Raw genomic sequence first — 25,390 nt, forward strand, 5'->3', positions numbered from 1 at the left:
CCAGAATTAGGAGAGTTGTCCTAGTAAAGCAACAGTCACTCTCATAGAGTTATACAGCTCAACCACTGTCCAAGCATTCTCCAACACCCACCCTGGCATATCAACAGGGCATACCACCAGGGACCCGGGTTCGATTCCCGGCTTGGGTCACTGTCTGTGCGGAGTCTGCATGTTCGCCCCATGTCTGCGCAGGTTTCCTCCAGGTGCTCCGGTTTCTTCCCACACTCCAAAAGACAGGTCGATTAGGTGCGTTGGCCGTGCTAAATTCTTCCCTGAACAGACAGCGGAGTGTGGTGACGAGGGGATTTTCACAGTAACTTCATCGCAGTGTTAACGTAAGCCCACTTGTGATACTAATAAATACGTTTTAGAGGTGGTAGCATAGTGGTATCCAGTCAGGAGGGAGTTGCATTGAGCTCCCTCAACATTAACACCAGACCCTATGAAGGCCAATGGTGTCATAGAGTCATCGAGGTTTAAGCATGGGAACAGGCCCTTCAGCCCAACTTGTCCATGCTGCCCTTTTTTTAACCACTAAGCTAGTCCCAATTGCCTGCATTTGGCCCATATCCCTCTATACCCATCTTACCCATGTAGCTGTCTAAGTGCTTTTTAAAAGACAAAATTGTATCCGCCTTTACTACTACCTCTGGCAGCTCGTTCCAGACACTCACCACCCTCTGTGTGAAAAAATTGCCCCTCTGGACACTTTTGTATCTCTCCCCTCTCACCTTAAACCTATGCCCTCTAGTTTTAGACTCCCCTACCTTTGGGAAAAAGATGTTGACTGTCTAGCTGACCTGTGCCCCTCATTATTTTATAGATCTCTATAAGATCACCCCTCAGCCTCCTACGCTCCAGAGAAAAAAGTCCCAGTCTATCCAGCCTCTCCTTATAACTCAAACCATCAAGTCCCGGTAGCATCCTAGTAAATCTTTTCTGCACTCTTTCTAGTTTGATAATATCCTTGTCAGGTCAAACCAACATGGGCAATAAAAGCTCCAGCCCATTACCATCTTTGTGCTTCCGGAGTTTGTGCGGGACCCGGATTCGAATCCCACCACGGCAGATGATGGAATTTGAATTCAATAAAAAATATTAAAAATCTACTGACAATGCTGAAACCATTATGGGTTGTCAGAAAAACCCATCTGGTTCACTAATGTCCTTTAGGGAAGGAAATCTGCCATCCTTACCCAGTCTGGCCTATATGTAACTCCAGTGTCACAGCAATGTGGTTGACTCTCAACTGCCCTCTGAAATGGCTGAGCGAGACACTCAGTTCAAGGGCAACTAGGGATGGGCAATAAATGCTGGCCCAGCCAATGACACCCATGTTCCATGAATGAATAAAAAATGATTATGCCAACGTGAGGGTAAAGTACATTAGAAAGGTACTTGCCCTACTAAAGCAGGATCTTGTTAATGACACCTGCAAGACAGTCTATACCCTAGGTGCCCACTGACTGCAGACGGCACCAGGTGTACTGATGGATGCCTGCCACACACGCCCTCTGTAGAGGTCACCCAGGGATCCACAAGATTGTGAAAGAGAAGTAGGCAGTCAGAGTGACACCACTCCCCCAGCCCTCACCCCAACCCCATGAGCCTAAGCTGTCCTAGAATGAGAAATTGCTGATTCCGTCAGGACTGGCAGGTCCGTAGGAAGTTCCTTCGACTTTGACCGAAGAACATGATTGGTCATTTTTGCTTCCCATGTGCTGCAGTTTTGCACTTGCCTGCTCTAATCATCCAATCAGAATGTTCCCTGGTCCAAATGATCATATCCACTGCATTCCATTCTTGATTGGTGCCCTCTAAGGAGCTTGTAGTTCTGATTGGGTACTGGGAGTGGTGTAGCATCAATTGGAATGTGAGTCTTGGTATTTAAGATGAGTTGGTCCCACTTGCATCAATGTCAGAGTCTAGTGAGTTAGAATGGCTTCCCAAGTGCAGTAGAACTACCACAAGGACTGTGAGGATGCTGTTAACAAGCAGATCAACCTGGAGCTCTATTCCTCCTATGTTTACCTCTCCATGGTGAGCTTTGTTTTTTTTCAAGAAACTTAGTGTTTTTGAATAACCTGTTGGTCTGTATACAATGAATGCATTGGTTTTATAAAAGTTCTAATGTAGTGCAACTTATTTTATGGTCAGTAATAAACCTCTTTTGCAGTGATTATAACACCTGTATCATCTATAATAATCTTTAAGCTGTATGATTGTTTTCACCAGAGTCAGAACTATGACCCTGTTGACCTCTTGTTTCTAACATTGCCATTGAGTTAAATATATTTGCACAATATTGTAATCATAGAATCCCTACTGTGCAGAAGGTGGCCATTTGGCCCATTTGAGTCTGCACTAACCACAGTCCCAGCCCTGTAACCCCATGTATCTACCCTGCTAGTCCCCCTGAAATTAAGGGGCAATTTAGCATAGCCAGTCCACGTAACCCGCATCTTTGGTCTGTGGGAGGAAACTCTCCCAGACATGGGGAGAACATACAAACTCCACAGTGGCCTGAACTGGGAATTTAACCCTGACTGAGGCAGCAGTGCTTGCCACTGTTGCCCTTGTAATTGGTAACTGGTTTTACATGGCCAGCTTTCATTAAGCATCTGTAATGGGTTGATACAAAATTGATACAATGGTTGAAAGAGGACTGTCGATGCCAGGTATAAAAGAAAAAGTGTAAGCTAGAAGCAGGAGGAGGCCATTCGGCCCTTCAAGCCTGCTCCACCATTCATTTTGATCATGGCAGATCATTAAATTTAATATCCTAATCTTGACTAGCCCTGAGCTAAAGCTAATTGGGTTCTAGGAGATGGTGTCTCTGGTGTCCACTTTGCAGAAGGGCTTTGAGTATGATGGTGAGATATTCTCCTTGTGATACCAGATGTGAATTGCAGGCAGGTACTTGGGGCAAATAATCCCATTTTTAAAATGAGTGAGATAGGGGATTGTCAATAAATTTGTTCAAGGGCCTTGGAATATAAATTCCCTTTTTTTTAAAAAATTGAACAAGTGGACGCTTGCCTGATAGGAAAGAATCAGTGGGAGCTGCTTGAAGTAATGTAGGTCGTGGGGCTTGACTAGTTTTAGTCATTTGTGGGACATGGGTGTCACTTGCTGTTCAGCATTTGTTGCCCTTGGTTGGCAGTTGAGTCAGCCACGTTGGCTGTGGCTCTGGAGTCACATGTGGGGTAGACCAGGTAAGGACGGCAGATTCCCTTCCCTGAAGGACATTAGTGAACTAGATGGATTTTTCTCAATCAACTATGATTTTATGGTCATCAGTAGATTCTTAATTCCTGATTTTTAGTGAATTCAAATTCCACCATCTGCTGTGGCAGGATTCAAACCTGGGTCCCCCAGAACATGAGCTGAGTTTCTGGATTAATAGTCTAGCGATAATACCGCTAGGCCATCGCCTCCCCTGTAACTGCTGAAGCAGTATTTTATTCAGTGTGTAAATAGGTGTTGGTGATGGAAGACTGACCTGAGGCGATTACACAAAGAATAATATTGACTTGCGTATGAAATGCATTGTAACTGGTCTCCTACAACATGAGGACTTTACAATATGCATTGAATCTCCAGTGCTGAGGTAGTGAATGGGTAACTTGTTTGTGAAGCTGTGTTTGTATTTTGGCTGTAAATCAGATCAAACCTGACTCTTCCATTTGTCTCTCTGCAGTCTGCTTACTTTGACCGGGATGATGTTGCCCTGAGTCACTTTGCTGAGTTCTTCAAGGAGCAGTCACATGAGGAATGGGAACATGCTGAGAAACTGATGGAATTCCAGAATAAACGTGGAGGCAGACTCATCCTGGAGGATGTCAAGGTTGGATTTGATGGATATCTGCATCCCCTTGGACTGACTTTAATCCAATAATTAGTGTGATGCACTTGTGTGTTTTGACTTCACTAAATGAACTGTCTGCCATTCCCCTCTTCCAGAAGCCAGAGCAGGATGAGTGGGGCAATGGTCTGGAGGCCATGCAGAGAGCTCTGCAGATGGAGAAGAATGTGAACCAGAGTCTGCTGGATCTGCACAAACTCTCCTCTGGGAACACCGACCCTCATGTAAGTCACTGATGCTGTAATCTGGGCTACTGGATAAATTAATAGTGAAATGTTACACAAGTTTTCTGTATCCAACTGACATTAGGGTGGTTCTTGGTCTTTATCAGGGGATTGGTGATGGAGAGGGGGACAATGTTGTCCCAGTAATATGTGGTAGGTCATGTTTGACCAATCTCAGAGTTTTTCAAGGAGGTGACCAGGAAAGTGGATGAAGGGAAGGTGGTGGATGTTGTCTACCTGGATTTCAGCAAGGCCTTTGACAAGGTCCCTCATGGGAGGTTAGTTAGGAAGGTTAAGTCGCTAGGTATACATGGGGAGGTAGTAAATTGGATTAGACACTGGCTCAATGGAAGAACACAGTAAGAAGTTTAACAACACCAGGTTAAAGTCCAACAGGTTTATTTGGTAGCAAAAGCCACACAAGCTTTCGAAGCTCTAAGCCCCTTCTTCAGGTGAGTGGGAATTCTGTTCACAAACAGAGCTTATAAAGACACAGACTCAATTTACATGAATAATGGTTGGAATGCGAATACTTACAACTAATCCAGTCTTTAAGAAACAAAACAATGGGAGTGGAGAGCATCAAGACAGGCTAAAAAGATGTGTATTGTCTCCAGACAAGACAGCCAGTGAAACTCTGTGGGAGTTACAAATAGTGTGCCATGAACCCAATATCCCGGTTGAGGCTGTCCTCGTGTGTGTGGTACTTGGCTATCAGTTTCTGCTCAGCGACTCTGTGCCGTCGTGTGTCGCGAAGGCCGCCTTGGAGAACGCTTACCCGAATATCAGAGGCCAAATGCCTGTGACCGCTGAAGTGCTCCCTAACAGGAAGAGAACAGTCCTGCCTGGTGATTGTCGAGTGGTGTTCATTCATCCATTGTTGCAGCGTCTGCATAGTTTCCCCAATGTACCATGCCTCGGACATCCTTTCTTGCAGTGTATCAGGTAGACAACGTTGGCCGAGTTGCAAGAGTATGTACTGTGTACCTGGTGGATGGTGTTCTCACGTGAGATGGTGGCATCTGTGTCGATCTGGCACGTCTTGCAGAGGTTGCTGTGGCAGGGTTGTGTGGTGTCATGGTCACTGTTCTCCTGAAGGCTGGGTAGTTTGCTGCGGACAATGGTCTGTTTGAGGTTGTGCGGTTGTTTGAAGGCAAGAAGTGGGGGTGTGGGGATGGCCTTGGCGAGATGTTCGTCTTCAATGACATGTTGAAGGCTCCGGAGGAGATGCCGTAGCTTCTCTGCTCCGGGGAAGTACTGGACAACGAAGGGTACTCTGTCCACCATGTTCCTTTCCTTTTCCTTTCCTTTGATAGAGGTGTATAAGATTTTGATGGGTATAGATAGTGAATGCAAGCAGGCTTTTTCCGCTGAGGCTAGGGGAGAAAAAAAACCAGAGGGCATGGGTTAAGTGTGAAAGGAGAAGTTAAAAGGGAATATTAGGGGGGGCTTCTTCACGCAGAGAGTGGTGGGAGTGTGGAATGAGCTGCCGGATAAAGTGGTAAATGCAGGGTCACTTTTAACATTTAAGAAAAACTTGGATGGGTTCATGGATGAGCGGGGTGTGGAGGGATATGGTCCAAGTGCAGGTCAGTGGGACTAGGCACAAAATGGTTCGGCACAGACAAGAAGGGCCAAAAGGCCTGTTTCTGTGCTGTAATTTTCTATGGTTTTCTAATCCTGGGATTTAAGCACTTTTTTCCTCATTTGGATTTCCTCCAATAGGTGGTACAATGCTTGATATCTGCTTTGCTGTGAGATGTTAATGACTTATCCTCCTCCCTTTCAGCTTTGTGACTTCCTGGAGACTCACTACTTGGATGAACAAGTGAAGATGATCAAGAAGCTTGGAGATCACATCACCAACCTGAAGAGACGGAGCCCCTGAGAATGGCATGGGAGAGTACCTGTTTGACAGGCTCACTCTGGGGGAGTGACTGAATTCACAGCACAGGATAAGCATGTTATTTGTATAATTGACATCTTTGGAGCTGTCAATTTGTGGCATTGTGGGAATAAACAAATCATTTGTAATGGAGTGAATGTTGCCTGTGTTGTAATTACATCCAGTAATGCAGTCACTGACATACCAGTAGCATTGTGGATGGTCTAACTTGTTCTTTGTACATTAAATTTGACACCATTTCAAGACCAGTGTCTTGGTTGGGAGGAGTTGTCAGATCTGAGCCTAGCTGGCTGGAACGGGATCTGTTGATAAATATTCTCTGCTTTTTGCCCCAAGAGCAAATCTTTCCAAGCACTTGCTGTGAAATAGCTTTTTACTGCCATTCAGTCTCGATATAGACCAGGCTTACGGGAGGTCTTGGCTCTTGGTACTAAAGGGAATAACAATGATGAGTTAGTGTGATGGAATGCTCCTCACTTGCCTGGATGGGTGCAACTCTGACAACACTCGAGAAGCTCGACACCATCCAGGACAAAGCTGCCCACTTAATTGACACCACATGCACAAACACCCATTCCCTCCTCCACTAACACTCAGTAGCAGCAGTGTGTACCATCTACAAGATGCACTGCAGCAATTTGCCAAAGATCCTTAGACAGTGCCTTCCAAACCCACAACTACTTCCATCGAGAAGGACAGGGGGACACCACCTGCATATTCCCCTCCAGGTCACTCATCCTCACTTGGAAATATGTTGCTGTTCCTTTGCAGTCACTAGGTCAAAATCCTGGAGTTTCCTAATGGTATTGTGGGTCAACCCACAGCACATGGACTGCAGTGATTCAAGAAGGCAGCTCACCACCTGAAGGGCAACGAAGGATGGGCAATAAGCCAGTGATGGCCATGTCCCATTTAAAGAATTAAACTGGGGTCTGGTCAATATTGCTTGAAATGTGATACTTGAGAGTGGGGAATATGGGGATTCCTTATGTAAAATTTAATCCTATCGAAGGGCTGAATATAGTCATAAAACCAGCTAAAAGCTCCCTATCACATCAATTTACAATGTGCAGACGCTGGTGTTGGACCTGGGAACCAGATGAGAGGTCACGCGATGCCAGATTATAGTACAAATTTATTTAAAATCACAAGCTTTCAGAGTGTTGCCCCTTCGTCAGGTCAAGTCACTTCCCCTATGAAGGAGCAGTGCTTCGAAAGCTTGTGATTTCAAATAAACTTGTTGGACTATCACCTGGTGTCATGTGATCTCTCCTATTGAAGGGCTGAATATAGTCATTACAAAACCAGCTAAACGCTCCCTATTACATCAATTTATAATGTGGAGATGTTGGTGTGGGACCTGGGAATAAGATGAGAAGTCACAGAATACCAGGTTATAGTCCAACAGGTTTATTTAAACTCCCAAGCTTTGGCAGCGCTGCTCCTTTGTCAGGTGAAGTCACTTCCCCTATGAAGGAACATAACATAAGAACTAGGAGCAGGAGTAGGCCATCTGGCCCCCTGAGCTCGTTCCGCCATTCACTAAGATCATGGCTGATCGTTTTGTGGACTCAGCTCCACTTACCCACCCGCCCACCATAACCCTTAATTCCTTTAGTGTTCAAAAATTTATCTATCCTTGCCTTAAAAAGCGCTTCGAAAGCTTGTGATTTCAAATAAACCTGTTGGACTCTAACCTGGTGTCATGTGATCTCTCACCAATTTATAAAACTCAAAACCAGCATTTACACTTAATCTTGTTGTCCATTCATTCCCAATCCGAATTGTCATTCCCAAATCCCAATGGATCTCCATTGCTTCTCCAAGCCTGAAAATGATTGGAGCTTTGTTGCCCCAACTGCATTCATCAGGAAATGTTAGAACCCTAAGGTTATTTTAATCTTTCCTGGGATGTGGGGGCAAGGCCAGCATCTGTTGCCCATCTGTAATTGCCCCTGGAACTGAATGGGCTCCAGGCTGTTTCAGAGGGCAGTTAGGAATCAACCCCTGAAGAGTGAGATATGGAACTGGAGGCAGAGTAATGTCGATGGAACTAAACATCAGCAAAATATAATCCTTCCAAAGGAAGAGCATGGATCTCATCAAATTAAATTAAATAGACATTCCTCCGGAAACGCTTCCGGCAAACAGCTACTCAATGAATTCAGCGGATTGGAGATATTCAATTTACAAAACAATGGCTTCCTGAATGGATGGTGGAAGCAGACTTCATAATGAAATGGTATTGGATATATATTTAAAGACAGATATGGGAAGGGGGAATGGGGGATATTGAACATCTCAAAGGGCAGATAGAGACACAATGGGCCAAATGGCCTCCTCTGCGCTATATCATTCCAACAACCCAATAAAATGAATCACTTTGTCCCATTACACATCACACACCAAACTGCAATTATTCTTTGCAAATTATACTGGATTTGTCTTCTGTGACTCAAAGGAGGGCAGCATGGTAGCAAAGTGGTTAGCACTGTTGCCCCACAGTGCCAGGACCCAGGTTCGATTCCCGGCTTGGGTCACTGCCTGTGTGGGGTTTGTATGTTCTTTCCGTGTCTGCGTGGGTTTCCTCTGGGTGCTCCGGTTTCCTCCCACACTCCAAGATGTGCGAGTTAGGTTGATTGGTCATGCTAAATTAACCATTAGTGTCAGGGGGATTAGTCGGGTCAATATATGCGTTTACAGGGATAGGGCCTGGGTGGAATCATTGTCGATGCTGGCTCGATGGGCAAACTGGATTCTTTCTGCACAATAGGGATTCTAGCTGGAAATGCAAATCTAGCTGGAACAATCCAGGGTGTGCAATCAGGGTGAGGAATTCAGTTGCATCCTGCACTGGGTGTGATGGAATTAGTCTCCAGAGAGACCATGTTCATGCCCAAGGGGAACCATCACGGCATCAAATCCAGGATGGAACAACGGAATGATTTTGCTTTGAGATTAGATATCCAGAAGGTAGATTTGGAGATTGATGGCACCACATTTTAAATGCTAGTCAGCTCCTAAAATGTTCAAGTTTGGTGTGGGTTTGGAATGTCGATGGATTTCATTGCTCCATATTTCAGAAAAGGAAACGCAATTATCAATCTTTTGACCGACCAAATAAACAAAATCAAATTAACTCAGGGACAAATTAAAAGGGGCAGCTTCCGAAAGGAGGGAATCCACCCGAAACAAAAGACAAAGTGGAAAGGAAACTTAAAACATCAAATTAAAATGCGATTAAAGTGGTCAATAATGCACCCCAGCTCCTGCGGTGCCCAGCGGGCACGGAAGGTGTTGACTGTGCCCTCGGACACCGCATGCTCCCTCTCCAGGGACACCCAGCCGCAAATGTAGTCGTGGTAGAGGTTCAGATAGTTGGGTTGGACTACACCCTCGGTCGCCCGCTGCCTGGACCTGTTTATGGTGAGTTTGGCCAGACGCAGGAGCAGGTTCACGAGGAGGTCTTCTGTCTTCCACCCCCGCAGCCCCTGTCCGCACTGGTGTCCATAGATCAGGAGCGTGGGACAAACAAAATATCAACAAAAGGTGAAAGACAATTATCGGCTGCTTTGGTCTGCTAATCTCAGACATGGATGAGCTGCAAGTATCCCCTACACAAAGGTGACTCCACGGTTTCCTCCAGCTCTCTGAAGCGGTTACGACCGTTTCTTGGGAATCCAGTTGCTGCCTTTGCGTTTGTGTTTAAAGGGATTGATGGGAGCACAGATTTAATACCAGGCAACACATCACATCACCAAAGCTAGGATTGAAAAGCTGAATGACCTTTGCACTGAGATCAGGTGTCGAAATATCGCTGGAAATCAGAACTGCCTCAAAGGGACGAGTCAGATTGTTGGAGAGCGTTTCAATCTGATTCCAATATTCTGAGGCTCATTGAAGGGACTTGTTTCCCTGAGGAACATACATATTAGGGGCAGGGTTAGGCCATTCAGCCCATCGGGCATGCTTGCCCATTTGATAAGATCATGGCTGATCTGGTTGCAGCCTCAGCTTCACTTTCCTCGGAGGAAAATTCCCTCAAGACGACGGGATAGTTTTGAATATTGTATCAGCCTCGCTGTCGCTGGCCAATAACAAACCTGTCCAGATTATAACACCCACTTCAGCCAAAGGAACAAGTTATCGTCCAATTAAAATGAGAGGGTTAAACAATGAGACATTTTCACGCGGGAAGATGGTCGAGGACCCAAAAGCAGTGACATCATCGCGGTGAATCTCCCAAACCTGCCTGGTTTCCAAAGCTCTGATTGGCTCTGGCTCCCACCCCCTCCCCCCCTCCCCCCCACACCCTGTGATAATTGGAGGCTGGATTGATGGCAGATTCCTGATTGGCTGTCAGGGATTGTCAATCATCATTGGTGATGTCATTCCCAGTTTGGATGCAGGATGTCCCAGTGGTATAAATACAAGAGCTTGTGTTAGAAAGGGGCAGTTCTAAAACTTTCTAGGTGGCAGTAATAGTGAAGATGGCTTCCCAAGTGTGTCAGAACTACCACAAGGACTGTGAGGATGCTGTTAACAAGCAGATCAACCTGGAGCTCTATTCCTCCTATGTTTACCTCTCCATGGTGAGCTTTGTGTTCCTTGTCACTGTGGTCTGAAATGTGGGATCTTCTCTAGTTGAATGAAGTGACTTTATAAATGATACTAATGGCACAGTGGTTAGTACTGCTGCCTCAGTACCAGGGACCTGGGTTTGATGCTTGGGTCACTGTCTATGTGGTTTCTGCATGTCCTCTGTGTCTGTGTGGGATTGCTCTGGTTTCCTCCCACAGTCTAAAAGATGTGCTGGTTAGGGTGTTTTGGCCATGCTAAATTCTCCCTCAGTGTACCTGAACAGGTGCTGGAGTGTGGTGACTGGGGGATTTTCACAGTAACTTCATTGCAGTGTTAATGTCAGTCTACTTGTGACTAAAACCTATTTATTTTGTCTCTCATCCCTGGGGGTGAGAGAATCATTGAGGGGTGAGTGTCTCCAGTGTGTCATCCAGGGTGATGTTGAGTGAATGGGCTGCTCCTTGTAACAGCTGCTCTCCATTGAGGGGTTTAATGGATGAAACTAGTTCAGCTGCTGCCTGAGTTTGGAACTGAGCACAAAGCTGGTCAGGTGCTTGTTAACATTAGACAAGGTTCAGCTTCAATGCGGGTGACTGTAGCTGGGGAAATGTTAGCAAGTCCCTGCTTGTAACTATCAATTAATGACCAGAAAAGTCCTGGTGGTGTTCGGGGTGCCCAGGATTCTTGATCTGCAGTGAAACTAGAATGAAGGATGCTGCTTGGTCCATTTTGTGGGGGGTTAGTGCATTTGTATAGTGCCTCTTTCCTTGAGTTGCCTCAGTAGCTGTTGTGATAAATTGTTCACTCTGAAATTCAGCAATCAATTTATGCACAGCAAGATTCCAGTTGCAGCGAGCTCTCTCTCTCTCATGGGGAGATCATGATCAAATAGTTTCACCCAAATAGACCATGTTATATCCACCTGGGAACAGATGGAGCCATTTGAGCATAAAGTAGAAAATATTTATTTTGTGTTATACAGACAGAGCATGCTGTTCATAGAGAAGGAAAAGAGGGTGCAGAATCTAGTGTTACAGTCATAGCTAGAGCACAGAGGAAAAATCAACTTGATGCAAGGTAAGTCCATTCAAAAGTCTGACAGTAGCAGGGAAGAAGCTGTTGTTGAGTCGGTTGGTACGTGATGTTGGTCTTTATCTTTATCCTGACGGAAGAGAGAATGTCTGGGGTTTCTGGTCTTTAATTATGCTGGCTGCTTTGCCAAGACAGCGGGAAGTGTAGATGGAGTCAATGGACGGGAGGCTTGTTTGCATGACGGATTGGGCTACATTCACAACCCTTTGTAGTTCCTTGCCATCTTGGGCAGAGCAGGAGCCATACCAAGCTGTGATATAACCAGAAAGAATGCTTTCTATGGTGCATCTGTAAAAGTTGGTGAGAGTTGTAGCGGACGTGCCAAATTTCCTTCTGAGAAGGTAGAGACGTTGGTGGGCTTTCTTAACTATGGTGTTGACCTGTGGGGACCAGGACAGGTTGTTGGCCATCTGAACACCTAACCTTGAAGCTCTTGACCATTCCGACCTCCCTGTCATAGACAGGGACATGTTCTCCTTTCTGCTTCCTGAAGTCAAGCATTGGCTTAATGTCCCTCTGAATGATGGGAAAAATACCATGAATCAAACTAAACTCACTGGAGAGAAATTGCCCTCTGGGTTTTGTGTAACTTTTTAAAATTTAATTGAGCTATATTCATGACCCTTTGTAGTTTCTTGCAGCCTTAGGCAGAGTAGGAGCCATACCCAGCTGTGATGCATCTCGAAAGGATGCTTTCAATGGTGCATCTGTAAAAATTTGCATCAGTCTCTAATTCCAAAAATAAATTTACTCCTTTCTTCCCCCACCCCTTAGTTCTGTTACTTTGACCGGGATGATGTTGCCCCGCGTCACTTTGCTGAGTTCTTCAAGGAGCAGTCACATGAGGAACGGGAACATGCTGAGAAACTGATGGAATTCCAGAATAAACGTGGAGGCAGAGTCATCCTGGAGGATGTCAAGGTTGGATATCTGCGTCCCCTTTGATTTTGATACAATTAGTGTGATGCTTTAGTTCCTTGTAACATTCTGGTTATGATCCCTATTTTCTCATGTGTTTTGACTCCATTGTGAATGAACTGTCTGCCATTCCCCTCTTCCAGAAGCCAGAGCAGGATGAGTGGAGCAATGGTCTGGAGGCCATGCAGAGCGCTCTGCAGCTGGAGAAGAATGTGAACCAGAGTCTGCTGGATCTGCACAAACTCTCCTCTGGGAACACTGACCCTCATGTAAGTCACTGATGCTGTAATCTGGGCTACTGTATAAATTAAAACAGTGAAATGTTACTGTCAAGATTTCTGCATCCAACTGACTTTTTTTTATTGGAGTGGCTCTTGAGTTTTATCTGGTGATGGAGAGGGGATAATCTTGTCCCAGTAATCATGGGATACAAGCACTTGTATTTCACAGCCCCTCACCCCCTCCCCTTCAGTCACTCTGCATTGCACCATCTATTGAGGAAATCCAATGCTTGATATTTGCTTTGCTGCTCGATGTTAATGACTTGTCCTCCTGTCTTCCAGCTTTGTGACTTCCTGGAGACTCGCTACTTGGATGAACAAGTGAAGATGGTCAAGAAGCTTGGAGATCACATCACCAACCTGAAGAGACTGGGAGCCCCTGAGAATGGCATGGGAGAGTACCTGTTTGACAGGCTCACCCTGGGGGAGAGTGACTAGACTGATTGTGGGGGATGAGCTTTGTGTTCAAGTTTGTATAATTGAGATCTCTGGACCTGTGGTTTTAGAGCGATTGAGCCAGAGGTGCATTATGGGAATGAACAAACTAAATAAACATTTCATAATGGAGTGAAGCTTGGTTTTAATTATTTGCAGTCACCAATGGACCAGCTACGTTGACAGTCTAACTCCAAGATACCCTTTTTTTTTTGGAAGGCACCAGATAAATGCTTAATCGTTTGCATCATTTGAACACCAGTGCTAGATTCTCTCCTTGGGAGGAATTGTCAGATCTGAGCCTTGCTGGCTGAATCCAGATTTGTTGATGTCCATTGTGTCTCTGCCTTTTGCACCAATGGCAGCTCAAATCATTCAGACCAGTAGCTGCTGTCAAATGAGTTGTTTTAAATCTTTGTCTGGGTGGATAGTTTCCACAGAATTATTAGTGAAATGCTTTGGAACTGAACCTGCCCACTTGTTGCCCTGCTAAGCCTTTTCAGTATAGTACTAGATAACAGCAATGGGGTCTGGGAGGTCTCTGCCTTCCTCATACTGAAGGGAAGTACAACTGGGCTTTGGTCAATATTGCCTGAAATGTTAGACTTGCCTCAAGGGAGGGCAATATGGGGATTCCTGGAGTAAAAGTCTTCAAACTGTAGTTGATTGAATAGAGTCAATAAATATCACAAACCTGTGACTTAAACTCCACACCATCATTTAATCTCATTGTGCATTCATACCAAATAAGAATCATCAATTGCTTTCTCCCAAGCCTAAAAATGACAGCATTCATTTTCAACTCAGTTGAGAATGTCAATAAGGGCAATGACATCAGATGTGGAGGATTATTTTTAACCAGTGATTTATGATTAGGAATGCGCTGTCTGAAAGGATGGTGGAAATACATTCAATAATAAATTGACTGACGTGGGAAATGGACACAGTGGTTATCACTGCTGCCTCACAACACCAAGGTCCCAGGTTCAATTCCAGCCTTGGGTTACTGTCTGTGGGGAATTTGCATGTTCTCGTGTTTGCGTGGGTTTCCTCCCACAGTCCAAAGATGTGTGGATTGGGCATGCTAAATTAATCCTAGTGTCAGGGGATGAGCAGGGTAAATGGATGGGGTTATGGGAATAGGGCTGGGGTGGGATTGTGGTCGGTACAGACCTGATGGGCTGAATGGCCTCCTTCTGTACTGTAGGGATTATATGGATATAAATGTGTTGCTATGATCCAATCAGCTTTTCTTGTCACACGGGGAGGCTGAATCAAGGGGAATGAATGACCTCATATGGTCTTCACTTGAAATTGCCAAGTTTTGGGTTTGACCTATCGATATAATAGAGCATCGACCATCTTGTCCTACATTTTAGGGCAGGTTATCACTCGTTCAACCACTGCCCCTATCGCCAAAGGATCTACTTTAATGTCTGCAATGAGGAAATATAGGTGTCCAAAGGACAGGCTCTTGATGATCCATGCTTCAGATAAAATCTTTCCTCGACTCTCATAACAGACTTGAGATTTGGAGAAGGGGAAATATTGGACCCACAGCCCATAAATTTGCTTGGGGGGAGTTTACCTCATTGAGGCCTGTCTGCTTACGCCGACGACGTGCTCCTCATGTTCACGGACCCGGCTGACCTGCGGAGGATGCGAGAATGCCAGGCGGTGTACTCCGCCGCGTCCTCCGCCAGGATCAACTGGGCCAAGTGCTCCGGACTCCTGGTCGGTCCGTGGGAGACGGACCCCCTTCCGGAGGAGCTCAGGCCTTTCACCTGGAGCAGGACCAACCTCCTCTACCTGGGGGTCCATCTCTGCCCAGCCGAGGAATCCTGGCCGGCGAACTGGCGGGAGTTGGAGCCCAAAGTCTCCGCCCGCCTGGGTCGCTGGACAGGACTGCTCCGAGTGCTGTCCTACAGGGCGCGCGTTCTCGTCATAAACCAGCTGGTCGCCTCCATGCTGTGGTACCGGCTGGTCACTTTGGCCCCTCCCCCTGGCTTTGTCACCGATATGCAGAAAGCCCTCGTGCGGTTTTTCTGGGACAACCGACTGCACTGGGTCGCTGCCGAGGTGCTGCATCTCCCGATTGAGGAGGGCGGACAAGGTCTGGTGTGCCTCCGCACGCAGGTGGCGACCTTCCGCCTCCAGACACTGCAGCGATACCTTTACGTCGAGCCTCCTCCACGATGGCGTGCGATGGCGACGTATTTTTTCCGCCAGTTGCATGGCCTCAATTACGACGTGCAGCTCCTGCACATCAACCTGGGGCGTATTCCGACCTCCCTGCGGGAGTTGCCCGTCTTTTACCAGGACCTCCTCACGGTCTGGAACACTGTCGCCTCGCGACGCAGCTCTCCCCCGTCAGGAGTAGCGGCTCTCGTGCGAGAGCCGCTGCTCAGGAATCCGCACCTCCAGCCTTACGACTTCAGGTGGCTGGCGGAGAGGAGGGCCGTGGACGCCGGGGTGACCAGGATCGGGGACGTGCTGGATGGCGGAGGAGCGGGCTGGATGAGCCCCGACGTGCTGGCTGAGCGCGCAGGGGTGGCCGTCTGGCGCGCGGCCAAAGCCATCCAAGACCTTAGGACAGTCGTGCTCGGCCCCGAGTGCACACGCGGTCTGGAGGCGGCACAGGCGTGCGGTGGGATCCCGCCCGAGCGTTCCCCTGCTCGGACGGAATTAGTTTAACAACACCAGGTTAAAGTCCAACAGGTTTATTTGGTAGCAAAAGCCACACAAGCTTTCGGAGCTCTTAGCCCCTTCTTCAGGTGAGTGGGAATTCTGTTCACAAACAGAGCTTATAAAGACACAGACTCAAATTACATGAATAATGGTTGGAATGCGAATACTTACAACTAATCAAGTCTTTAAGAAACGAAACAATGTGAGTGGAGAGAGCATCAAGACAGGCCAAAAAGATGTGTATTGTCTCCAGACAAGACAGCCAGTGAAACTCTGCAGGTCCACGCAACTGTGGGAGTTACAAATAGTGTGACATGAACCCAATATCCCGGTTGAGGCTGTCCTCGTGTGTGCGGAGCTTGGCAATCAGTTTCTGCTCAGCGACTCTGCGTTGTTGTGTGTCGCGAAGGCCGCCTTGGAGAACGCTTACCCGAATATCAGAGGCCGAATGCCCGTGACCGCTGAAGTGCTTCCCAACAGGAAGAGAACAGTCTTGCCTGGTGATTGTCGAGGCGACGGAAGTCCACATTGGCCCGAAGCCTAGACCTCCCCCCCCCAGGTCAGGTGCCCCACTGCGTGTGCCGCCTCGCGGAAATGCCCTCCATGCCCTTTTCCACCGCGCGGAGGCGTTTCCTGTACGGGCTGCTGCTGCACACCTTTCACTACCGCGTCCTCGCCCGTCGCCCGGATACACCATGGCGGGCCTTGTTGCCGCTGGGCGGCGGAGGTCCCCAGTGGAGGTCCCTCTACGGAGGGATCTCCCCCAATTATCTCGGGGACCTGGGGTGGAGGGTGCTGCACGCAGCAGTGCCGTACAACCGTAGGTTTTTCCGGTACACGGGCTCCCGAGACTGCCCTTTCTGTGGCCTTGTGGAGTCCGTGGACCATGTCTACGTTCTGTGTTTTAGGCTGCACACCCTTTTTGGTTTCCTCAAACACCTTTTACTGATGTTTTGTTTGCACTTCAGTCCCACGCTCCTGATCTACGGGCACCTGGTGCGGAGAGGGGCGGGTCGGGATGCCGACCTCCTCGTGAACCTGCTCCTGGGCCTGGCGAGACGCGCCATCAATAGGTCCAGGCAGCGGGCGATCGACGGGGCCGTCCATCCCGACTGTCTGCCCCTCTGCCGCGGCTACATTCGCGGCCAGGTGTCTCTGGAGAGGGAGCATGCGGTGTCCACGGGCGCGGTTGACGCCTTCCGCGACCGCTGGGCGCCGCAGGGGCTGGGGTGTATTATCGACCCCGATAATCACCTTTTGGTTTGACGTTTTAAGTTTCCTTTCGACTTTGATTTTGGTTCGGGCTGTTCCCCCCTTCCTTTTGGGGAGCTGCCCCTTTTACTTTGTCCCTAAGTTCATTTGAGTTTGTTTACTTGATTGGTGTCGAAAGAAATACTTGATTGGTGTGAAAAGAAATACCTCATTGGAACATTAGTGCTCAGTTCCACTGATTCACTTTCATTTCTCCCCCAACTTGTTCAGGTTTTTTTTATTCATTCATGGGACATGGGCGTCGCTGGCTACGCCAGCATTTATTGCCCATCCCTAGTTCCCCTTGAGAAGGTGGTGGTGAGCTGCCTTCTTGAATCGCTGCACTCCATGTGCTGTGAGTTGACCCACAATGCCATTAGGGAGGGAATTCCAGGATTTTGACCCAGCGACTGCGAAGGAACGGTCGATATATTTCCAACTCAGGATGATGAGTGGCTTGGAGATTTGGTTTGTAGATTCCCTGCGGATTATCTAGTGCAGGTTTGGTGCCTTCAACTGCTGTGGTCAGTGTCACAGATAGTTCTGGATGTGACAAAAGATGCATCAATTCTCCAAGAGATGGGGCAACATCGACACAGTTGTGTTCAACACCATCCACACGGCTCAATTTCCATTTGCAAACTCATTAAACTGATATTATTGAGGCTAGAATTTGGAGAATAGATGCCATCCGCTTGAGGAAAGTCAAAGAAAGCAACGTTAATTGTAGCAACAACAAGGTTCCATTAAAAAATAGGGATTTTGGCATAAATGTGAGGATAGGATCCTTCCTCCAGGAGTAATTCCACTGACAAATTAATGATCTTATATCATAAAACAAACTTTATTTAATAACACAGTTTGAATACAACTCTAACAAATGAAGCAGTTTAACCATTAATAATATTTAAAAATGAAAAGAAACAACTTTAATTTCTAACTTATCACTGTTCTTGTTCCAAATAAGCAACATTCGTCTTACAAACTTAAATGCCACTTTAAATACAGTTAGCAACCATATAAATACTTGCTGTAATGAGTGCAGACAGTCTTGAAGCTTTCAGAGAGAAAACTGAGTTTCAGATCAACTTGCAGAAGCCTCTGTCTTCAAACAATTCCCAGCTAGAACTACAACTCTAAACTGCAAAAATGTCTTCCCTCTGCCAGAGACCCAGCTCTGCCCAAGAACTACTTCATCACATGATCCTGTCAATCAACTTCCCAAAGAAACTTCTGTGTAAACTAAAGTCCATTGGCTCTATCAAAGTAACAAATTCCCATGTGGGAGGAGTAATTATCCTGCTTTTACAACATCTGAGCTAAATGTTTTTCCAAACACAGAATATGTAGAATAAAGCTGAATTTTAAACATTTCTCTATATATGTATATGATTCGCTTATGGGATGTGGGCGTCACTGGCTCGGCCAGCATTAATTGCCCAATCCCTGAGGCCATTTTAAGAGTCAACCACATTGCGGTGCCTCTGGACTCACATGAAGGACAGATTGGGTAAGAAAGGCAGATTTCCTTCCCTCAGGGACATTCGTGAACCAGATGGGTTTTATGACAATCAACAATGATTTCATGGTCATCGGTAGATTCCTAATTCCAGATACTCATATCAATTGCACTACTATGATGACATGGTGAATTGATCTGATTGGGCAGATATCACTGGACTGGAAGACATGGGGTTTACATGGGGTGAGGCCCAAGCCACAGCCCAAGACAGGGCCTGATGGAGGAACATTGTTGCTGCCTTATGTCCCATCTAGGTCTAGGAGGATAACTAGAGGATGGATGGAGAGAAACTATATCCTCTTGTGGGATAGTCCGAGAGAGGTGCAGCAGAGTCTTCAGACGGGAGCTGGACTGTTCAGGGAGGTTGTTAAGAAGCGCTGCTTCACACTGAAGATGGAAATCGGGAAGTCTCACCCTGAAAATGTTGAGAGTTATTAAAACTTTTCCAAACTGAGCTAGCGAGCTATTTGTTATCTCAGGTTATGAAGGGATGTGGAATCAAGGCTGCATCAAGACATAAAACTGTTTTTAAAGCTTATTAGTGTCACAAGTGGACTTGCAGTCAAAGCAACAAAGTTACTGTGCAAATCCCTGAGTTGCCACATTCTGGCACCTGTTCAGGCACACTGAGGGAGAATTCAGCACAGCCAATGCATCTAACCCGTGCATCTTTCGGACTGTGGGAGGAAAGCAGAGCACCTGGAGGAAACACATGGAAACGCCACACAAACAATGACCCCCAGCTGGGAATCAAACCCAGGTCCCTGGCACAGCACGGCAGCAGTGCTAACCACTGTGCCACCCTATTTGCATTTAATCTTGTACATTCAGTCACAATTGTCATTCCCAAATCCTACTGGATTTCCATTGCTTTGTCCAAGGCAGGAAAGGATTGGAGCTTTGTTGCCACAGCGGCATTCACCAGGAAATTTTAGAATCTTATTTGGGAATGTCAATGAAATGAGTCTTCAGTTATAGAATCCCAGTCATGTTAATGTCTTTGTACATCAAGTTTCCAGAAAGGGGAATGGATTATTCCTCTCTGTGAGCTCATCATCCCTACTTCACTCCAGGTTGTGATATGGAATTCCAAGCACGTGGAAAGAATCTCCCAATAGTTCCCTCTGAACCAGTAACCATAGGCCTTTGTCAAAGTGTCTGCTGTCCAGCTGGGTGGCCATGGAGTGTCCATGTGCTTGGACAAAGCCCTTTGTGACCACAAGACATTCACCGCATCCTGGAACTGTGCCCATTGGTGGCATCTCTCCCAAGAGGCTTGGGACTGTGGGGTGATATGAATCACTCCCTCCACCATCTGCCCAGTCGAAACAAGAGTTAACTTGCTGCTTTTCAACCTACGCTAGAATGTTCTCTGGGTCTTGCTGTATATGGGTGAGGAGTGCAACACCAAGAGTTCAGTACAAGGAAGAGCGAGATCATCCACTTTGGAGCAGGGAACACCAATCAAAGTGTTTGCTGAACAATGTGGGGAACAGTGACGGAGCAGAGGGAATTATGGGTCCATGTCAGAAATGACAAAAACTATTGCACAGACACACTAATGAATTGAAAAGACAAATAGAATTTTAATCTTCACCCCAATCAGCTGGAGTGTATAAAGTATGGGTTTGAGCACATGTTAAGCACGGCATTTAGTTCTGATATATTGGCTTTGAAGTGAGGACTTCACCAGAATGATACTCGGGTTAAGGGGGTTAAATGATGAGGCAGTTTGCACAGAACAGCCGTGCATTCTCTCAAGTACAGAAGAATAAGCGATGACTATAATTGATGTGTTTGAGATGATTGTTAGGGTTCTGGATCAGAACCTCAAGCTACCTTCAGACTCCTGACTAGATCCCAACAATGTTTCTATTTTGGTATAAATGTGAGGATAGGATGCTTTATTTAATAACAGAATTTAAATATAACTCTAACAAATGAAGCAGTTTAACCATTAATAATATTTAAAAATGAAAGGATGCATCGTTAGTTTTTAGCTTATCACTGTTTCCGTTCCAAATAAGCAACATTCCTCTTTCAGACTTAAATGCCACTTTAAATAGTTAGCAACCATACATATACTTGCTATAATAAGTGCTAACATTCCTGAAGCATTCAGAGAGAAAACTGAGTTTCAGATCAGCTTGCAGAAGCCTTTGTCTTCAAACAATTCCCAGCTAGAAATGAAAATTTAAACTGCAAAATCTTCTTCTCCCGAATGCAGACCCAACTCTGCCCATTAACCACATCATCACATGACCCTGTCAATTAACTTCCCAAAGAATTTTCTGTGTAAACTAAAGTCTTTTGCCTCTCTCAAAATAAGAAATTCCTATGTGAAAGGAGTAATCGTCCTGCTTTTACAACATCTGAGCTAAATGTTTTCCAGACACACTGACTGCCTGCAGGATAAAGATGAATTTTAAACATTCCCCTTAAACATAAATATAACATAGAATCCCTGCAGTGCAGAAGGAGGTCATTCAGCCCATCAAGGCTGCATCAACCACAATCCCACCCAGGCCCTATTCCCGCAACCCCACATATTTACCCTGCTAATCCCCCGACACGAGGGTAATTTTAGTGTGGTCAATCAGCATAACCTGCACATCTTTGGACTGTGGGAGGAAACTGGAGCACCCGGAGGAAACCCACACAGAGGCTGGGAGAACGTGCAGACTCCACACAGACAGTGAATATATATTTATATATATCAATTGCGCTGATGGGGTGACATGATTAATAGATTTTATGGGGTAGATTTAACTAAACTGGAAGACATGGGGCTTACTTAGAATCATTGAATCCCGACAGTGCAGAAAGAGGCCATTTGGCCCATTGAGTCTGCACCAACAACAGCCCAATTCAAGCCCTATCCCCATGACCCCGTGCATTTACCCTGCTAATCCCCCTGACACTAATAGTCAGTTTAACCTGGCCAATCCAACTAACCTGCACATGGTTGGACTGTGAGGAAACCAGAGCACTCGGAGAAAACCCATGCAGACACGGGGAAAATGTGGAGACTCCACATACATGGGGTGAGGCCCAAGCCAGAGCCTGATGGAGGAACATTGTTGCAGACTTCTGTCCCACCGGGGTCTAGGAGGATAACTAGAGGGTAGATGGAGAGAAACAATTTCCTGGTGTGGGATAGTCCGGGACAGGGGCAGCAGAGTCTTCAGGCTGGAGCGGGACTGTTCAGGGAGGTTGTTAAGAAGCGCTGCTTCACACTGAAGATGGAAATCGGGAAGTCTCACCACGAAAATGTTGAGAATTATTGAAACTTTTCCAAACTGAGCTAGCGAGCTATTTGTTAGCTCAGGTTATGAAGGGATGTGGAATCAAGGCAGATTCATAGAGTGAAACTCATGATCAGCCATGATCAAATTCAATGGTGGAACAGGATGGAGGGGCTGAATGGCCTCCTCCACTTCCAATTTTCCAATCCCAGAAAAAACACCTGAACCTGTCTGTATCCCACAGAATTGATTGGCTCTGGGTAACACACCCCACTCCCTCTTTCATTGGTGCCTGGGATTCACAACAGAGTCCTGATTGGTTGTCAGGGATTGTCAATCATCATTGGTGATGTCATTCCCAGTTTGAATGCAGGATGTCCCAGTGGTATAAATACAAGAGCTTGTGAGGGTAGAGGTCAGCTTGTTGTTGTGTGACTCTTATCCTCAGTGAGATGGCTTCCCAAGTGCGTCAGAACTACCACAAGGACTGTGAGGATGCTGTTAACAAGCAGATCAACCTGGAGCTCTATTCCTCCTATGTTTACCTCTCCATGGTGAGCTTTATTCCTGGGAGGGTGAACCCCTATTTCTCAATTAAGACGGTGATATTCTGAGCAAGCTGAATTTCCCCAGGTCAATGCAGACATTCCCAGTCTCCATACAATGAACACCCTCTCCAGACAGGAGTGTGTTTCTTGTTCTTTATAGCTGTGTGCTATTCCTGAAATGCTTAAATCTGAAACTAACTCCAGCGTTCCTGTTTCTGATACAGGATTCAGTTTGTACAAGTCTGCACCTGATTAACTTTCCAAGTGGTGACTGGATATAGCAGTTGGGGTGAATGGGATCAAAGGTTAAGGGGGAAATCAAGATCAGGCTATTGAGTTGGAGGATCAACCATGATTGTAATGAATGCTGGAGCAGGCTTGAAGGGCCAAATGGCCGCCTCCTATCGTTGACATTTCCAGCTTGGCTAAGGGAGCAATTAAATGTACCTGAGTGACTAGTTAGTGCAACATTGGCTGTCTAGTTGTGGCCAGTTATTAGCTCCTAGTTAATTCCTGTTGTGTCTATTGTACAGGAAGCAATGATTTGTATTGGAGTGAATTGGAAAGATTTGTTCCATCACTGACACGGGGGAAATGTCTTGCTGACTTTTTCACTGCAGAAATTAAAGTCTTTAACATTATTGTTCCTTTAATATTCTGTATTGACACATTAGTTCAACTGCACACAAGGACTTGCTGTATTTAGCAAAACACTAATTAGTGGCTTCAGGTGGCACAGTGGTTAGCACTGCTGCCTCAGTGCCAGGGGCCTGGGTTCAATTCTGGCCTTGGGTGACATTCTGTATGGAGTTTAGATGTTCTCCCCATGTCTGTGTGGGATTCCTCTGGGTACTCTCTTTTCCTCCCACAGTCCAAAGATGCATGGATGAGGTTGATTGGCCATGCTAAATGGCCCCTTTGTGTCATGGGAATTAGCAGGGTGAATTTGTGGGATAGAGCCAGGGCCTGAGTGGGATTTCTGGGCAGGTTTGATGGCAAAATGGCCTCCTGCGCTGCAGGGATTCTGTGACTTCATTTTCCCAGCTCAGTTTAGTAACTGGGAGCTCCTCACTGAGAACCAGTTGTAAGGAATCAATAACAAATCTACCATGAAGCTGCCTTTTATTTCTTTACTGGCTGGAGATAAGATTTGGCTCTGACCTGGTCACTCTTCTTCACTTGTTGTTTTCCTCTCCTCAGTTCTGTTACTTTGACCGGGATGATGTTGCCCTGAGTCACTTTGCTGAGTTCTTCAAGGAGCAGTCACATGAGGAACGGGAACACGCTGAGAAACTGATGGAATTCCAGAATAAACGTGGAGGCAGACTCATCCTGGAGGATGTCAAGGTTGGATCTTTCTCTTGGGAGAACCTTCTAAGATGCAATTCAGATTTCTGAACAACTTCCATCTCATTTCAAATGTTGGTGCAAAGTGAGGATGGGTACAGGATAAGTTGGTGTGATGTGGATCTTTAGATCAGCTGATCAAATGATTGGAAGAGGAACTATCTTCTGGTCTATTAACTCTGGTGCTTGCACAGGCAACTGGTGGTGAATGTGGGGTAAAGCTATAAACATTGATGGGTAAATTTCTGTTCTGAGGAACTTGAGCAAATTGGGGATGTTGTAACTAACTAGCAGAGTTAATGAGCTGAACTTTGTCCAGTAATGGTCTCCAATGTCATCCCAGTGATTCTAATACTCAGCATGCCGCTCCATGGACTAATTGTCACCTTCCCCCTCCCCAATAGAATAATGAAGCTTTTTCCCCTCTTCCAGAAGCCAGAGCAGGATGAGTGGAGCAATGGTCTGGAGGCCATGCAGAGAGCTCTGCAGATGGAGAAGAATGTGAACCAGAGTCTGCTGGATCTGCACAAACTCTCCTCTGGGAACACTGACCCTCATGTAAGTTGTGTAATGGGTTTTCCACAGTGGTGTTGAGATGATATTGGAATCTACAAATCCCCCTGCCACAGAATTCCATAGCCTTGTTTCCCACTTGTGGGTTTGTTCTGCAAAGGTCACCGACACTGAACCTGATCACTAAAATGATCCATTCTGAGGCAGCAATGTTTCTTGATCCATTCACTCAGTTTAATGGAATTGTGACTTGTCACTTTGGGTGATTCAGGTTAAATCTACACATTACCCATGTAATGTGGCAGAGGTTAGCACTGCTGCCTCATGGGTTTCCTCCCACAGTCCAAAGATGTGTGGGTTAGGTGGATTGGCCATGCTAAATTGCCCCTTAGCATGCCAAGATGTGCAGATGGTGGGAGAAGGGATATTTCATCTGGATAATAGAACTCACTGATTTCTGTCTTCCTGTTTCAGCTGTGTGACTTCCTGGAGACTCACTACTTGGATGAACAAGTGAAGATGATCAAGAAGCTTGGCGATCACATCACCAACCTGAAGAGACTGGGAGTCCCTGAGAATGGCATGGGAGAGTACCTGTTTGACAGGCTCACCCTCAACTGACTGGATGGAGAATGAAGTTTGATCCAATTTTGACTATTGTGTACTCACAATCCTGTTCTGAGCTGTTGCTGTATTTGGAAATTAAAATATTTTTGGTCTGATTTTTCTTGTCCTTTACTGGCATTCAAAGTGAAAAGATTTCCAACTTGATTCACTCTCCTCTTGTGGTTTTCAGCATGCAAAGGATTTCTGTAACTAATCTGCTCACTCTCTCTGCAAAGGAGAGTCCTACTATTGTGGAATAATCAGGAAGGGAGCATGCAGTTGGTCACAAGTATTCATCTTCACTGCTATTCCCCAGAATACAGGACTTTAACCAGGTTTGCTTTGTTAACTCCATTTGTCAATCTAGC

The 25,390-nt window shown here is 46.1% G+C and overlaps 2 protein-coding genes and 1 pseudogene across 2 annotated transcripts; all 3 read left to right on the plus strand.

The window, feature by feature from the left end:
* Positions 1 to 1,938: 1,938 nt before the first annotated feature.
* On the plus strand, positions 1,939 to 6,026 carry LOC144509068 (ferritin, higher subunit-like; annotated as a pseudogene).
* A 4,459-nt stretch (positions 6,027 to 10,485) lies between these two features.
* Positions 10,486 to 13,305, plus strand: LOC144509499 (ferritin heavy chain B-like). Its single transcript, XM_078238406.1, has 4 exons — positions 10,486 to 10,587; positions 12,443 to 12,589; positions 12,730 to 12,855; positions 13,150 to 13,305. Exons 1-4 carry the CDS (start codon positions 10,486 to 10,488, stop codon positions 13,303 to 13,305), a joined length of 531 nt encoding a protein of 176 aa, XP_078094532.1.
* Positions 13,306 to 22,460: 9,155 nt separating this feature from the next.
* Positions 22,461 to 25,037, plus strand: LOC144508879 (ferritin heavy chain B-like). Its single transcript, XM_078237093.1, has 4 exons — positions 22,461 to 22,562; positions 23,757 to 23,903; positions 24,336 to 24,461; positions 24,891 to 25,037. Exons 1-4 carry the CDS (start codon positions 22,461 to 22,463, stop codon positions 25,035 to 25,037), a joined length of 522 nt encoding a protein of 173 aa, XP_078093219.1.
* Positions 25,038 to 25,390: the final 353 nt, after the last annotated feature.

The sequence above is a fragment of the Mustelus asterias genome, chromosome 21 (assembly GCF_964213995.1).
Source record: "Mustelus asterias chromosome 21, sMusAst1.hap1.1, whole genome shotgun sequence".
In the NCBI taxonomy this organism is placed as follows: Eukaryota; Metazoa; Chordata; class Chondrichthyes; order Carcharhiniformes; family Triakidae; genus Mustelus; species Mustelus asterias.